This window comes from Saccopteryx leptura, chromosome 3 (genome assembly GCF_036850995.1).
Source record: "Saccopteryx leptura isolate mSacLep1 chromosome 3, mSacLep1_pri_phased_curated, whole genome shotgun sequence".
NCBI lineage: Eukaryota > Metazoa > Chordata > Mammalia > Chiroptera > Emballonuridae > Saccopteryx > Saccopteryx leptura.
The window spans coordinates 359419766-359435256 of NC_089505.1; the positions used below are offsets into that span (position 1 = coordinate 359419766).

The window sequence follows — 15491 nt, forward strand, 5'->3', positions numbered from 1 at the left end:
CTATAAAAAATGTCATATTTCTCTACTTTTCAAAATCAAAATAAGTTTGTCTTGGTTTGCCTTAATGTACTACACTAACAGGGTTGGAGTAAAGTTTAAATCCACTCATATTCTTGCACTCCCTTAGAGTTAAACTAGAACTCTGAGTCAAGAAAGAGAAAAGAAGATTTTGATTTCTGACACTTTGGTTTTGAAGCATTGTTGAGACCTCTAATATGAGATGTCAAGTGGACCATTGGTATAAGAGTGAAGGGCTCAGAAATGTAGCCCTGGCTGGATATAAATATTTTTGAGTTGCCTGTGTAGCTGGTATTTAAAAATGTGTGAGTGAGCCTGACCAGGCGGTGGTGCAGTGGATAGAGCGTCAGACTGTGATGCTGAGGATCCAGGTTCAAAACCCCAAGGTCGCCAGCTTGAGCATGGGCTTACTAGCTTGAGTGCAGGCTCACCAGCTTGAGCACAGGATCGCTGCCTTGAGTGTGAGATCATAGACATGACCCCATAGTCGCTGGCTTGAGTCCAAGGTTGCTGGTTAGAACAAGAGGTCACTCACTCTGCTGGAGCCCCCTGGTCAAGGCACATATGAGAAAGCAAGCAATGAACAACTAAGGTGCTGCAATGAAGAATTGATGCTTCTCATTTTTCTCCTTCCTGTCTGTCTGTCTGTCTCTCTCTCTCTCTTTCGCTAAAAATAAAAGATGTGTAAGTGAATGAGATTGTCTAGATAAGGAACATTTGGGGATAAGAGGAGAGACAACCTAGGTGGCCTTGAAGAGCCTCAACAATTAATGAAGACCAGGTTTGTAAAAGAGACTAACAGGATGGACTAGATATTATGGAGAAAAAGGAGGACAGTATGCTATTGCTTCAAAGTTTCTAAAAGGAGTGTTAAAACGGAAAAAAGGAATAGAGAACTGAAAAAAAACACCAATTGTGAAAACAACATGGAGGTCATTGGTAATCTTAGTGATTTAGTGTTTTTGCTGCAGAAGAAATGGGTTAAAAGGTGAGTGGGAAGTGATAAAACAGAAACATTATCAGGCGCATTAAGCGATTAGTTGATAGCATATGGAATTCAAGAAGGTGGGAAGGAAGGTTGAGTAGCAGTTAAGGGCTTGTTTTAAATGTGAAGATCCAATCCTCTGTTGTAAAAGAGAGTGCCAGGCGTGCAGACTTAAGTAGATTTGCACGTTTGGTATGAAGATTGGCTTTTATATTCTCTGTAACAGGAAAGGTTAACTGTACATCTGAATGTTAGTAATATGGTGCTTTGTAAACTACTTGTTTTACACGTGGATGAATGCCTTAGCTCTCCAACTGTTTCACAGATAGCTAAATATAACATATATCCATGTCCACAGCGGTGAGAATGGAAATAGTAGATGCTTAATAAATATTTGATTTATTTTTATTCTAATTGTTCTGATGATGATAAAGCTGATGATTCCCTGACGTCAAGGAAAAGTATAAGCTCTAATCAGGCCCCTGTTACAAGGCGCCTGGCAAGCGTGAGGAAAGAGAATCACAGCGGGCGAATGACAGCCCAAGGGAAGGAAATCCACCAGCTCGCTCCTTGCCGTCCCCGGTCCTAAGGGTTAAGACCAACGAGAGGCGGCTGTACCTGTTTCCTAGAGAGGTTCCGGCAAAGCCGGCGGGGGAAGCTAGGACAGCTTCCGGTTCCGGTAGCGGTTTGAGAGTTCAGGACTCTGGGTTGGTGGGGCCCAAAGGAGTAGGGCTTCCTTCCTCCCGGACATCTGGGCCTGCTAGGGGTGCAGGGCGCCTTGTGTGTAGCCCCCGGAACAGTGAGTTCCTTTTCGGAGGGAAGGGAACAGAGGGCTGTGGGCAGGAGTGGAGGCTGCACCGTCCAGGCGGCCAAGTACGTTCGGGAGGGGGACCCCGCTGCTGCGAGCGGCGAAGACCCAGCCTCTCCCGCCGCCCTGGCCACTGCGCCCCCCCTCCCTCGCCTGGGGAGCCCCTTAAACGATCGTGTCACCTGGTGAAGAGCTGGTCTCCTGGAACTTCACTTCGCAGGGCACCCCAACCGACGGTCCCTGCCAGGGGTTCTTAGCTCAGCCTCGGTCAGTGCATTCAGGCCCCATCCTAATCCCCTGGTTGCGCGCGCACTGGCAGTGAAAACTGGCCTGCTCTATAGAGTGACACTTGAAGGATAGTCTCTTAATATCACTTAGGGCCTTGAGTTTGCTGTCGTTACTACCAAAATTAATTTCTTAGGGAAATAGCTGGCATGGGTATCTGTTACCCAGGCTCTCCCTTCCCTTGTAAGGACTTTGATAGAAATACGTAACTTAGAAAGCAAAACATTTTACTCCATTTGAACAACCCCCCCCCCCCCCCCCGCAATTCAGGTATCGTATTTTACCCCCACTCAAACATAGGATATTTATAATTGAGACTAGTTTTTTCTTATAACAAGTCCCTAATTGCTGAGGATGCTTAGGGAATGCCAGCTCCTTTTGGTGTAAGGTCCAGGGATGTAAATCTGTTCTCTAAAAATCTAGTCAATATATTCTAAATAAAGCTCATCTTTGAGGATATTTGCAACTTGGGGTCATGCCCAGCGCTCTGCTTCCTGCTAATTTACTTTAATTGCTGAGAATGTGAAAGTCCGTGTCCAAACAGACTTGGGACTGAATCCTGCTTTACCTCTCTGGTTGTTTGGCCTTGGAAGAGTTTCTTAATGTCTTACAGCTCATCTATAAAATGCTGGTAGTTGCTTATAAACCTCAAAGGACTTGTGAGAATTAAATGAGAAATATTTTGTTTAAATTATTCAGTTCACTGCCTGGCACATAATAGGCAGTAATGGGGTCAGACTTATAAGTACATCATTTTGTTTGTTTGTTTTTCATATGCACACCTTTGTGTATCCTTTTAGGCTTTCATTTTTTCCCCAAATTATATAGTCTTTATATCTTCACTTGGATGCCATGTTTATATATAACTGCTTTACAATGATAGATCAAATTTTCTAGTATCTTAAAGTAGGTCAGGGATTGTATTTGGCTGCAGAAGATAAAGTTAGGCTTTTTGTGACCTAAATGAATTTTGGGATTATGATAGACTTAGAGGCAAGCAAGAGGTTCCTTGTCAGCTTTATTTTATATTTAGGGGTTATTGTTTATAATTATTTGAGCCCTTCTTTGTACTAATTTCTTGTTACTGATTATAGAGACCCCAACTTTCTTTTGAAATTGGCCTTAAAGTTTTCATCATCTGTCAAGGACCAAGTTATTCTTTCTAAACTAAACAGGGTGCTTTGACTCCTTCTTATACCTGCTATTGATCCCTTGAATATTATTGGTGCCTTCTCCAAAAAGAAAACACTTTGCCTTTTCAATTAAAAGTGTTTCTAAGCTCTGAGGGACAGTTAGTATTCATTTTATTTTTGAAGCCTGATCCTCAGACTTTAATGTGAAAATATAATTTTAAAAGTTATTTTGTTGGAAGAGGTAAATCAGGTTAACCCTTCATTTTAAACACTTGTATCTGAGAAAGGATTTTCTAAAAGGACTTCTAAAGACCATATTTCTTATTTTTAGTATTATTATTATTATTATTATTTTTGTATTTTTCTGAAGCTGGAAACGGGGAGAGACAGTCAGACAGACTCCCGCATGCGCCCGACCGGGATCCACCCGGCACGCCCACCAGGGGCGATGCTCTGCCCACCAGGGGGCGATGCTCTGCCCATCCTGGGCGTCGCCATGTTGTGACCAGAGCCACTCCAGCGCCTGGGGCAGAGGCCACAGAGCCATCCCCAGCGCCCGGGCCATCTTTGCTCCAATGGAGCCTTGGCTGCGGGAGGGGAAGAGAGAGAGAGGAAGGCGCGGCGGAGGGGTGGAGAAGCAAATGGACGCTTCTCCTGTGTGCCCTGGCCGGGAATCGAACCCGGGTCCTCCGCACGCTAGGCTGACGCTCTACCGCAGAGCCAACCGGCCAGGGCCATTTTTAGTATTATTAACAGAACATTTTATACAATGGTTGGGAAGGAAGGAGGAAGAGTAAATTTTAACAAATGCCTCCAAACATGACCTGTTTCCTTCCACAGGAGTTTTGACCCCTAACCTGGTTGTGATCATTGTGATGGAGCAAGAGAAAAAATTGTTGGTCTCAGATTCTAATGGCTTCACGGAGAGGGAGAGTTTGAAAAGCTCTTTTACAGGTGAGGGATCAAGAAAATGATCTGAATACTTTGGAAATTTATTACAAGATGTGCTATAGACTGTGTAGAAAGAACAGGGCATTAGAATGAGACAAACTTTAATTCTCTGCTCTATAACTCACAAATTGTGTTAACTCTTACAGCCTTAGTTTTCTCTTTAAGAAAAATAAATGCCTGACCTGTGGTGGCGCAGTGGATAAAGCGTCAACCTGGAAATGCTGAGGTCGCCGGTTCGAAACCCTGGGCTTGCCTGGTCAAGGCACATATGGGAGTTGATGCTTCCAGCTCCTCCCCCACTTGTCTCTCTCTGTTTCTCCTCTCTGTCTCTCTCTCTCCTCTCTAAAATGAATAAATAAAAAATTAAAAAAATTAAATTAAATTAAAAAAAAAAAAAAGAAAGAAAAATAAATAAGTGATAATATCTGTCTCACATATTTTTGGGGGGTTAGTGAGATACTATATGCAAAGCTACTGCTCTTAATAAATTCAGGCATACCTCAGAAATACTGTAGGTTTAGTTCCAGGTCACAATAAAGCATTATCTCAATAAAATTAGTCATATTCATTTTTGCTGGTACAGGTGCTTGTCAATTTGTAAAAACTGTAGCATCTATGAAACAATAAAGCTAGACAGTAAAATGAGGTATGCCAGGAGTGGCTGCCATTATTTCAATATGTGCTCAGGTATTGTCTAATTCTTACCTCAGATGATATCCTTTTGAATGTCTCCCTTATTCATGTCCCCATTTTTCTTTTAAGTCTTCTTGAATAAAGCCAGTGAATTTATTCCCTTTAATAAATATCTTCCTTCGCATTTGCTGACAACTGTTCAAATACTTGGTAAGTGTTGTTACTAAATACAAAAGACTCCCCTGCTTCTGATATTAAAGAAGTAAAACTACTTTTAAAAATACTGTCATACATAATAATTTATAAGGTTTTACTTTGTTATTTTCTCTCTTCCACTGTAAATCAGAATCCCTTTGGCAGAGATTAGGGACTATGTTTAGAATATTTGTTTATCTTTGCAGGAGATGAAAGTAAGAATAATTTAGAAACTGTTCAACACAACCTTAAGGCAGATAAACTTAAAGAGAGAGCCTCAAAATGGTTAAAAAGAGATGCCCCACAAAATTGTAAGCATGAGGATACAAAAGAAAAACCATTGACATGGTCCCAAGGAGATGAAATTTGGTCTGATGGTTTCTATGAGAAAGATGGCAAGGCAGAGAATCGGGAAAGTTCTACAGAAAAAGAGGAAGAAAAACCTAATGACTGGAGATGGGACCCAGGAGAACATGCCAGTGCTTCTGTCCAACAGAATTCATCCTTCAGAGACAAACCCTACAAGTGTTCTGAATGTTGGAAAAGCTTCAATAATAGTTCTCATTTACGTGCCCACCAGCGAACCCACTCTGGAGAAAAACCTTATAAATGCTCTGAGTGTGGGAAATGCTTCAGTAACAGTTCCCACCTGATCCAGCATCTGAGAACACACACAGGAGAGAAGCCCTACCAGTGTGGTGAATGTGGGAAAAGCTTCAGCAATACTTCCCATCTTATTATCCACGAGAGGACTCACACAGGAGAGAAACCCTATAAATGTCCCGAGTGTGGGAAGAGTTTCAGCAGCAGTTCTCACCTTATTCAGCATCACAGATCACACACTGGTGAAAAACCATACGAATGTCCTGTTTGTGGGAAATGCTTCAGCCACAGTTATGTCCTAATAGAACATCAGAGGACTCACACCGGAGAAAAACCTTATAAATGCCCTGATTGTGGGAAGGGTTTTAGTCAGAGTTCCAGCCTGATTCGCCACCAGCGGACACACACAGGTGAGAAACCCTACAAATGTATTGAATGTGGAAAAAGCTTTGGTTGTAATTCTACTCTAATAAAGCATCAGAGAATACATTCAGGAGAAAAACCGTACCAATGTACAGAATGTGGGAAGAATTTTAGTCGAAGTTCAAACCTTATTGCACACCAGAAAACACACACAGGAGAAAAACCCTATGAAAGTTCTGAATGTGAAGAAAATTTGAGTCAGAGCTGCAGTGGGATGGAAGAATGCATTATCCAGCCAGGAGAGAAACCATATAAATGCTGTGAATGTGGAAAGAGTTTTAGCCTTAGCTCCCATCTCATTAGACATCAGAGGACACATACAGGAGAAAAACCTTATAGATGTTCTGAGTGCTGGAAAACTTTTAGTCAGAGCTCCACCCTGGTGATTCACCAAAGGACGCACACAGGAGAGAAACCTTATAAATGTCCCGATTGTGGTGAGTGCTTCAGTCAAAGCTTTAATCTTATCAGACACCGGAGGACCCACATAGGAGAAAAACCTTACAAATGTACCGAATGTGAGAAATGCTTCAGCAGAAGTGCCTACCTCAGTCACCACAGGAAAGTTCACATAGAAAAGTCTTTTGAGTCTCCCAAAGTTGAAGATTTTCCTCATGAATGGACTTGAAAACACTGTTCTGGAGAACTGGCCCTCATCTCTTCATTTTCAGTCCCAAACTCATCTTCCTCTTAAGTCCCAGAGCTCATTTTTTCATTTCTTTTCTTTTAGGACCATTACAGTTAAGATAACTCTGATCATTGTGCTTCAAAGTTTCTTGGTTTGTTCGTCAAAACATCTAGAAAATGTCAACCTCTTAGCTTAGAGGATGGGAAGACCCAGATCACCAGGTCACTGGCCTAGGATGGAGAAAAAGAGGAAGTTTGTTTTGGTCCAAGGTAAGATAGGAAGAGCTTCCAAGGAAAATCTAAATCGTAACCCTGGGAGGAAGCAAAACGATACCTGAAAGCTTGGTGCTGAGATTTGCCTTTGAAGTGCCTTATTTTATCTTTCCTGATTGGGTGGCAATAAATCATTACTGGTCTCAGGGATTTACTCAGAGAAATATTCTTTTTGAATGAATAACCTGATTTTCTGGCTGTTTTGCTGGGTCTTAGAGAAGAAAAGATTCATTTTTTATTTTATTTTATTTTTTATTTTTCTGAAGTGAGAAGAGGGGAGGTAGAGAGACAGACTCCCGCATGCACCCGACCGGGATCCACCTGGCATGCCCACCAGGGGGGTGATGCTCTGCCCATCTGGGCCGTTGCTTCTATACAACCAGAGCCATTCTAGTGCCTGAGGCAGAGGCCATGGAGCAATCGTCAGCACTCGGGCCAACTTTGCTCCAATGGAGCCTTGGCTGTGGGAGGGGAAGAGAGAGACAGAAAGGAGAGAGGGAGGGTGGAGAAGCAGATGGGCGCTTTTCCTGTGTGCCCTGTCCAGGAATCAAATCTGGGACTTCCACACGCCAGGCCGACGCTCTACCACTGAGCTAGTAAAAGGTTCCTTTTTTTTTTTTTAATGCATGTTCAATTGCTGAACGTTAACTTTTGTAGTATTAGAACAGCACTAATACAATAGCCACTAGCCACATGTAGCTATTTAAATTTCTATAAGATTAAGTGAAGTTTAAAATCTAGTTCCTTAGTCACACTAGCTACTTGGGTCATCTTTGAAGTGGCCTCAGAGACTGATGAAGTGGTACAGTCCTTTTGTTATTGTTTACCCTGTGAACATAAAGGGGATGACTAGGAGAGTGTAGGCTAAAGATATAGCACATCATTACCATAATATGGCAGGCATTTGGGCAATTGCTGCCTTTTCGGTTGGAAAATTAACCTTTTTCTACTCTTATTTCATGTTTATTTTCTTTTACTTGTCTCTGGCCTTAACCTCCTCTGCTTTGTTCATCCATATTTTAACCCAAACTTAGTTTTTCTTCACCCTTTATTTTGTTTCCTTTCTTGCCTTCTCCCTCTGTCCCCTCCCAGTGAAGTAGGAATCCAATCAAGGCTAAAGATGGTCCAAATGCTTGGTAATAAAAGAGATGGAAACAGGATGCCTGGCAGTCACGACATCATGAGCGTGCGGCTGCTTACAAGCAGAGGTACTGCTAAGACAGCTAAGCTGCTGGTCTAACATTGTTGACCAGTAAAATCAGTAGATAGCCTAGGAATTTGACACCGTGAGGGATGAAGTGGGAGCTTTGGTTGAAAAAAGATCATGATTAATTTTGAGCCATGAGCCTGGTGCAGTGGATAGAGCGTCGGCTTGTGACTCAGGTGACCCAGGTTCAGAACCCCAAGGTCGCTGACTTGAGCACGGGCTCACTGGCTTGAGCCCAGTGTTACTGGCATGAGCATGGGATCATAGACATGACCCCATGGTCTCTGGCTTGAGCCCCAAGGTCGCTGGCTTGAGCCCAAAGGTCGCTGGCTTGGGCAAGGGGTCACTCGCTCTGCTGGAGCCCCCTGGTCAAGGTACATATGAGAAAGCAATCAATGAACAACTAAGGTACCGCAATGAAGAATTGATGCTGCTTATCTCTCCCTTTCTGTCGGTCTATCCCTCTCTCGCAAAAATTGAATGAATGAATGAAAGGAAGGAAGGATGGATGGATGGATGTAAATTTGAGCCATGAATAGTCAGATTAAAGAAAGTATTAGTTGATTAGACATACACAGGTGAGTTTCCCCCTTAAAATAGCTTACTTTCTGATCATGAAAATAAGACTTGCTAAAATATACAAAGAAGTATAAAGTAGAAAATACATAAAAGTATGAAGACCAAAATAAAAATCACCCATAATCATTTTTTCCTGAGATCACTCACCATGAAAGTTCTGGGATGTTTCCTAATAACCAGTTTTCTAATATATTATTGTACATTATGCACATACAATCATTTTGTCTATAGTATTCTTTTCCTAAATTACATCATCTGTCAGTTGTTTTAAATTATTGTAAGGTTTTTAATGTCTTCATAATACTGCATTTGATTTACCATACAATTTAATTGTTTTGATGTTGGATGTTTATGTTGTTTCCAGTTGCTTGCTATTAAAAATAACACTACTGTGAACAGGGTTTTTATTTTGGTTGTTTTGTTTTGGTATTGTGGTTGTGATTCTTTGGATTTGCTTTTTTGCTTTATGTTTGTACACAAGTCTTAGTGTACATTTCTAATTATTTCTGTAGAGTGAATTCCTAGAAATGAGGTCATTGCATCAGAAGGCATAAATGTTTTTAAGGCATATTACTTAACTCACTTTGCAGAAATGTTTCTCTATTTAAATGATCCCAGTGAAATAGTTTTGTGGAACAGCTTTTGGAAGGTTAGGGTAGAAAAACATGTAATTCGAGGCCCATACCTTTAAATGATAAAAAAACTTCTTTTAAGACAGCTTGTTTGCATAATCTTTCCCTCCCTTTGGTTAGAGTCAGCCGAGAGACACCTTAGGTTGAATCATTGTAAGAGTTAGTGGGAGTTTTCTTTGTGTGGCTTCGGGCACAATTCCAGTAAATGTCCCCAGAAGCTTCACTAAGAATTAGACAAAGTGGTACGAGGCCAAAGCCCCGAAGTACTAAGTGGAAGAACGGTTGAGGGAAGGGCTGGCTAGGTCAGTTCAATAACAACCGCCACCTGATTCAGAAAAGGAAGGGCACCCCAAATCCAGGAGAATGAGGTGCATTCAGGTTTGGCAAATTGATGAGTATCTCTTTGTTTTTAAAACTGACGCGGAGGTAAAAGAATGGATGCTTCCGAAGGTACCAATTTAGACTGCTCAGAAGAAGAGAATCCTCCCATTTCCTATCCTGCCAACAACAGTTCAGTAAAAAACTGTATTATAGGCATTATTGTTTTACTTAGGGAAAAACACACTGGGAAAGGGGGAAAACATGGAAGGTGTGGTCCTTGCCATTGTCAGAGGTTATAGGAGGTTACTCCTACTGACCTTTCAAACTCAGCTTCTGTTCCTCTGACAGGCTCTCCTTTACCCCTAGGTTGGTCTAGGTCTTTTCTCCATTGAGCAATATGCACTTGTTCTTTTTTGGACACATGTGACATTTTTTTTTAGACTTTATTCATTTTAGAGAGGAGAGAGAGAGAGAGACAGGGGGGAGGAGCAGGAAGCATCAACTCCCATATGTGCTTTGACCAGGCAAGCCCAGGGTTTCGAACCAGCGACCTTAGCATTGCAGGTCGACGCTTTATCCACTGTACTACCACAGGTCAGGCCACGTGACATTTTTTAATGACCTGTTTGCACTGTCTTCTCCACTAAACTCTATAAACTCCCAAATGACAGGTACTGTGTCAGTTGTGTCACAGTGCCTGACACAAAGCAGACACTCAATACGTATAATCAAATTGAAATGCACTGCTGTATATTCTAATTATGGCTTTATGAACAGTATTCCAGGAGAAATGGAAAATGAAAACAAAATTCCAAATTAATGTAATTGGCTACATCACTTGCAAGTGTGAGTTGCAAAAGATTATATGAGTGCTGAGAAGATGTAGGACAATTAAGCAACTGGCATTACAAGTCTTTTTATGGATGAGGCAAGCAAGAAAGTTTTCAGGGTACTGATCAAATGTGTTACAAATAAAATACTAGTGAAAAGGAGTTGCTCGGTTTGGTAAAGGAAAAGGGAAGGGGGATAAAATGAAGAAAGCAAAGTTTGTATTAAATACATTGAAAAATGCTCACCGTATACCAAGTGCTATGAAGAAGATGTGGTCCTTGCCTTAAGGAGTTAAATCTCTTGGAAAAGTTAGATGTAAGTTGATAATCATAATGCAAATTGATAACTGCTTTGACAAAGACATGGGGTTATGATGATTAATCTGGGTCTTACAGAATTGGATAGTTGAAGAAAAGAGGGCAGTGCCTTTTCCTGCTTTAAGAATGCCACATGAGCCTGACCAGGCGGTGGCGCAGTGGATAGAACATCGGACTGGGATGCCGAGATCCAGGTTCGAGACACCCAAGGTAGCCAGCTTGAGCACAGGCTCATCTGGTTTGAGCAAAAAGCTCACCAGCTTGGACCCAAGGTCGCTGGCTCAAGCAAGGGGTTACTTGGTCTGCTGAAGGCCTGCGGTCAAGGCACATATGAGAAAACAGTGAACAACTAAGGTGTCGCAATGCGCAACGAAAAACTAATGATTGATGCTTCTCATCTCTCTGTTCCTGTCTGTCTGTCCCTGTCTATCCCTCTTTCTGACTCTGTCTCTGTAAAAAAAAAAAAAAAAAAAAAAAAGAATGCCACATGATAAGGCAGAAGTAAAATTAGGCTCCTGAAGACAACAGAGGTGTTTAAGTAACAGAATGAAAAGATCAAATGTGATTTTGTTTTAGGGTAACTGGATCTTTGGGGAGAAAAAAAATGCATTCTAGTCAAACAGGCCCAGATTCCTGAGCCAGATTTCCTGGGCTTGGATTCAGGCTGTTCCTTAGTAGCTGTGTGACCACTTCTCTGTACATGTAGTTTTTTTGTCTGTAAGATGGAGCTAAAAGTAGTACCTGCCTGATCCTGTGGTTGTGAAGACAAAATGAGCTAATATAGGGAAAAAGCATTTAGAACATTGCCTATACTATAAAAGCATTAGCTTATGTCATTATTAGAAAGTATTTCTCATGAACATACTCTGTCGTTTGTTACTTTCTACCAGTAAGTGGCTGTGTTTTGTGTCATATTTCATTGCCTTTGCTTTGGGAGTGACACATTTTTGTTTTTGAATAAATGGATACATGCCAAGATTGAGTTACACTTAAGGGATGGTTATGTAGCACTTAAATTCAGTTAGAAATCATAGGCATTCAGAGTGTGTCCTATGCTAGGTATCACAAATGCTTTTTTTGCCCCAAATTTGGAAGTGGATCTTGGACTATAAGCACATGAAGAAAGTAGTTCTGAAAAGATTTAAAAATTACCTACTCAATTAAAAAAATCCTTTTATGATAATCTGCAGTACAGGGTAATCAAGTAACAATCATCCTGGTGGTATTATATTCTCATCTATTACCATTTTAGCAATATAGGGACTCAGTGATACCAACAGGCAGTTTATTAAAGAATTGTCAGGAAAACAATTTTTCACACATTAAATTTTCTTTTCTTGAGTCCATTTTAATTTGACATATATTTCAAACAGCCAGACTTGTTGATACCAGTGAGGTATGTTGTGAGGAAAGGACCAACGTCTTGGTTTTATAATGGAAGAAGGGTAAAGCAGTGATTGATAATTCAGACTATTGGAGAGAGATTCCAAGATGTCAATAGAGTAGGTAGATGTCCTAAATGCCACCTCCCAAGTCCAAATTGGAGTTACAACTAAATTTAAGACTAATCATCTTGAGAAACCAACTTCAAACTAAATGAAGAGTCTAGAACCAAGGATCACAGAACCCACACTGAGACTGGTAGGAAGGGTGGAGACACAGACAGGGCTGCCCCGCTCCCAGGAGTGAGTGGTGGCTGAGGGTCCGGAGGGACTTTCACTGCAGGGAGATTCTCCGAGAGGGGAGGGTCCTAAGCCCTGGGCCAAATGCCCTAGCCCAGAGCCTAGAAGAGGCACCCACAGAGCATCTGGCGGGGAAAATAGGTGCAGTTTCCGTCTGTGAGAAAGAGATGGGAGTTCTGAGGCGGACACCGCCATTTATTTATTTATTTATTTATTTAAGTGAGAGGAGGATATAGACTCCCGCATGCACCTGATTGGACCCCCTGGCAATCCTTGTCTGGGGCTGATGCTCAAATCAACTGAGCTATACATTGAAAAATGCTTACCGTATACCAAGTGCTAGTACCTGCGCCAACACTAGATGAGCTATCTTCAGTACCTGCGCCAACACTAGAACCAATCAAGCCACTGGCTGTGGAAGAGGAAGAGAGAGAGAAGGGGGAGAGGGAAGGGGATAGAAGCAGATGGTCACTTCTCCTGTGTGCCCTGACCAGAAATCAAACCAAGGACATCCACATACCAGGCCGGTGCACTACCCACTGAGCAAACTGGCCAGGGCCCACAGTCACCGTTTTCAAGGGTCAACACAGAAAATCTCATTCACAACCACTTACCAGGGCTCCAGTGGAGGGAGGGCTGAGAGGACTAGAGTTGCATGAGGAGAGTGTGAAGTTGGAGGCCCAGGGAGAGACACTGTGGGCATGGCCACTGGAACCCCTGTGTTAAGTCATTCTTCAATACCGCAGTCGCCGTATTTCTTGGATGGAACATCCCCTCCATGTAGCATCAGCCTGGGGGGACGCAGCTGCCCCACTCTATGGATACCAGGCCGTTCTGAGAAGTCAGCCAGGAAGAACCAGGCGGGCGTTGAGGCTGGAGCCTTACCTCTACTTCCCCGAGTCTATGACTGGTGCTTCCGCCTCAGGGGAGAGTAGGTAGAAACTGTCCGAACTGCTGGCTGACCGCACCTTTCGGTCTCAGAGGCCACACCCACTGGGCTCCTGTTGACCCTACTGAGGTCTGTGATAAAAGTCTGGGCTGCCTGACCAGGCAGTGGCACAGTGGATAGAGTGTCCAACTGGGATGCGGAAGGACCCAGGTTCGAGACCCCGAGGTTGCCGGCTTGAGCGTGGGCTCATATGGCTTGAGCAAAAAGCTCACCAGCTTGGACCCAGGGTCGCTGGCTCAAGCAAGCGGTTACTCGGTCTGATGAAGGCCCGTGGTCATGGCACATATGAGAAAGCAATCAATGAACAGCTGGGGTGTCTCAGTGAAAAACTGATGATTGATGCTTCTCATCTCTCTTTGTTCCGATCTGTCTGTTCCTGTCTATCCCTCTATCTGACTCTCTATGTCCCTGTAAAAAAAAAAAAAAAAAGTCTGAACTGACACCTAGGGCCTGGGGGCAGCCACATCCACCACCCTTCCTAATCCTTGAACTGCCCCAGCAATTTAGAGTCTAAACTACCAGAAGTTTTATTTCAGTGGCCAAGCCCAACAAGCAGCCAGAGGCTGCAGGAGCTTCTCAGAGAAGCTTGGGACTTTTCCTGACTTGCCCCCAGGCCCAAAGTGGGTAAAATCCAGCCTAGGTGTGCGGTTCGGTATTTCCATGAGTACCTGGGCCCAGCAGAGGCAGCCATAACCTCTGATTTGATTATAGCTCCAAGAAGGTTGCTGAGGGCCAGTGTTAGGCAGATAAAATATATTATGCTCACTTTGTTAAAGATGGCGCTGCCCACGTGTAGGCCGTTGCCCAGGTGATATTAATGTGTGTCTCTGTGGGCAAGCAGAATCCTTGTATCCTGGGGCTTGGTTTTGGGATTAAGCCTTTCCCACCCTTTTTGATGTGGGGTGGTACAATCCCATCATGCCCCAGATAAGTGACTTTGTAGTAGAGACTTCCCTATTTTGTATATTGGATTAAAGGTTTGGATTTCTACACTATAAAATAGGGGCAGAACGGGAGCTTGCGCGCTTGGTTTTTGAGATTATCATTAGAGGAGAGAGCAGAGCAGAGAGCAGAAGGAGGCCACATGGAGGAGGCCAGGAGAAGCAGCCAAGATGGCGGAGTGTTGAGTGAGAGGCCAGTTTGTGCAGTTTATGTAGGGAGAAGGAAGGAGATGGGGAACAGAGGTGAATAAGTCTGGTGAGCTAGAAACCTTTGATTCTAGGAAACTCGAATAAGTCAGTAGCTCTGTGAGCACTGAATGTGAGTGGGTTTTGGAGCCCAGTGTGTGTTTTACTTGCCCGCCGGGTGCAAGCTAGGATTAAAGATGACAGCCCATCAGTTACTGGCTCCGTTGTTTCTTTACCGACTGTCCGAATCCAATGCGAACCTGCATGGGCCAGGAGGCGGCTGTGATAGCATCCCTGGCTACTGGCTTTATAGCCAGCCATGGACAGTGTTCCCACTGGTCTGCACCACGTTCCCTCCAGGGAGGCCCAGAGCTGGCACATCAGTGGCCAGCTGCGGAGAGCATTGGGGCAGGACCCAACTACCCTTGCTGGTGGCGTGTCCTAAGGGAGGGCTCATCTGACAACCAGCCCAGCTGAGGTGAGTTCCACTCTCTGTGATCAGTACCAGCACAGCGGCTCATGCACATTGGACAGGGTGGAGCTTCGCAGTCAGCCGGCCTGGGTTCTAGATATCCTGCCCTGCTGGGCTGGTTCCACAGGGAGAAGGGGGAGAGGCTTGGAGCATGGTCATTCAAGGTGTGGGTTCCCCGGAGCCTATTGTTGGGACAGGTCAAGGGGCTTAGCCACTTTCTGGAGGGGGTCACACTCAGCCCCAGGGGAGGACTCTGTTAGTCTTCCTCCCTGAGACCAGGGGCTCCCCAGCTGGAAGAACCTCTGCAGAGGGGACTGTTAGCCCCACCCAACCTGAACATGCTGCTCACCTTGCTGGGAAGAAATAGGATTGAGGGATTAGGCTCTGGAGTAGGAGCCACCTTTCCTGTACTAAGCTCCTGACCAAGATACCCCTGAAAT

General features: G+C 43.6%; 1 protein-coding gene across 2 annotated transcripts; it reads left to right on the plus strand.

Annotated features, from left to right (window-relative positions):
* Positions 1–1707: 1707 nt before the first annotated feature.
* Positions 1708–9078, plus strand: ZNF572 (zinc finger protein 572). 2 transcript variants are annotated; one of them, XM_066379471.1, is made up of 3 exons: positions 1708–2078; positions 4070–4183; positions 5215–9078. In XM_066379471.1, exons 2-3 carry the CDS (start codon positions 4105–4107, stop codon positions 6660–6662), a joined length of 1527 nt encoding a protein of 508 aa, XP_066235568.1. In that variant the 5' UTR covers positions 1708–2078; positions 4070–4104; the 3' UTR covers positions 6663–9078. The 2 variants fall into 2 exon arrangements, with proteins under 2 accessions (XP_066235568.1, XP_066235570.1); XM_066379473.1 differs by having other exon boundaries at positions 1717–1802.
* The last annotated feature ends 6413 nt before the right edge of the window (positions 9079–15491 follow it).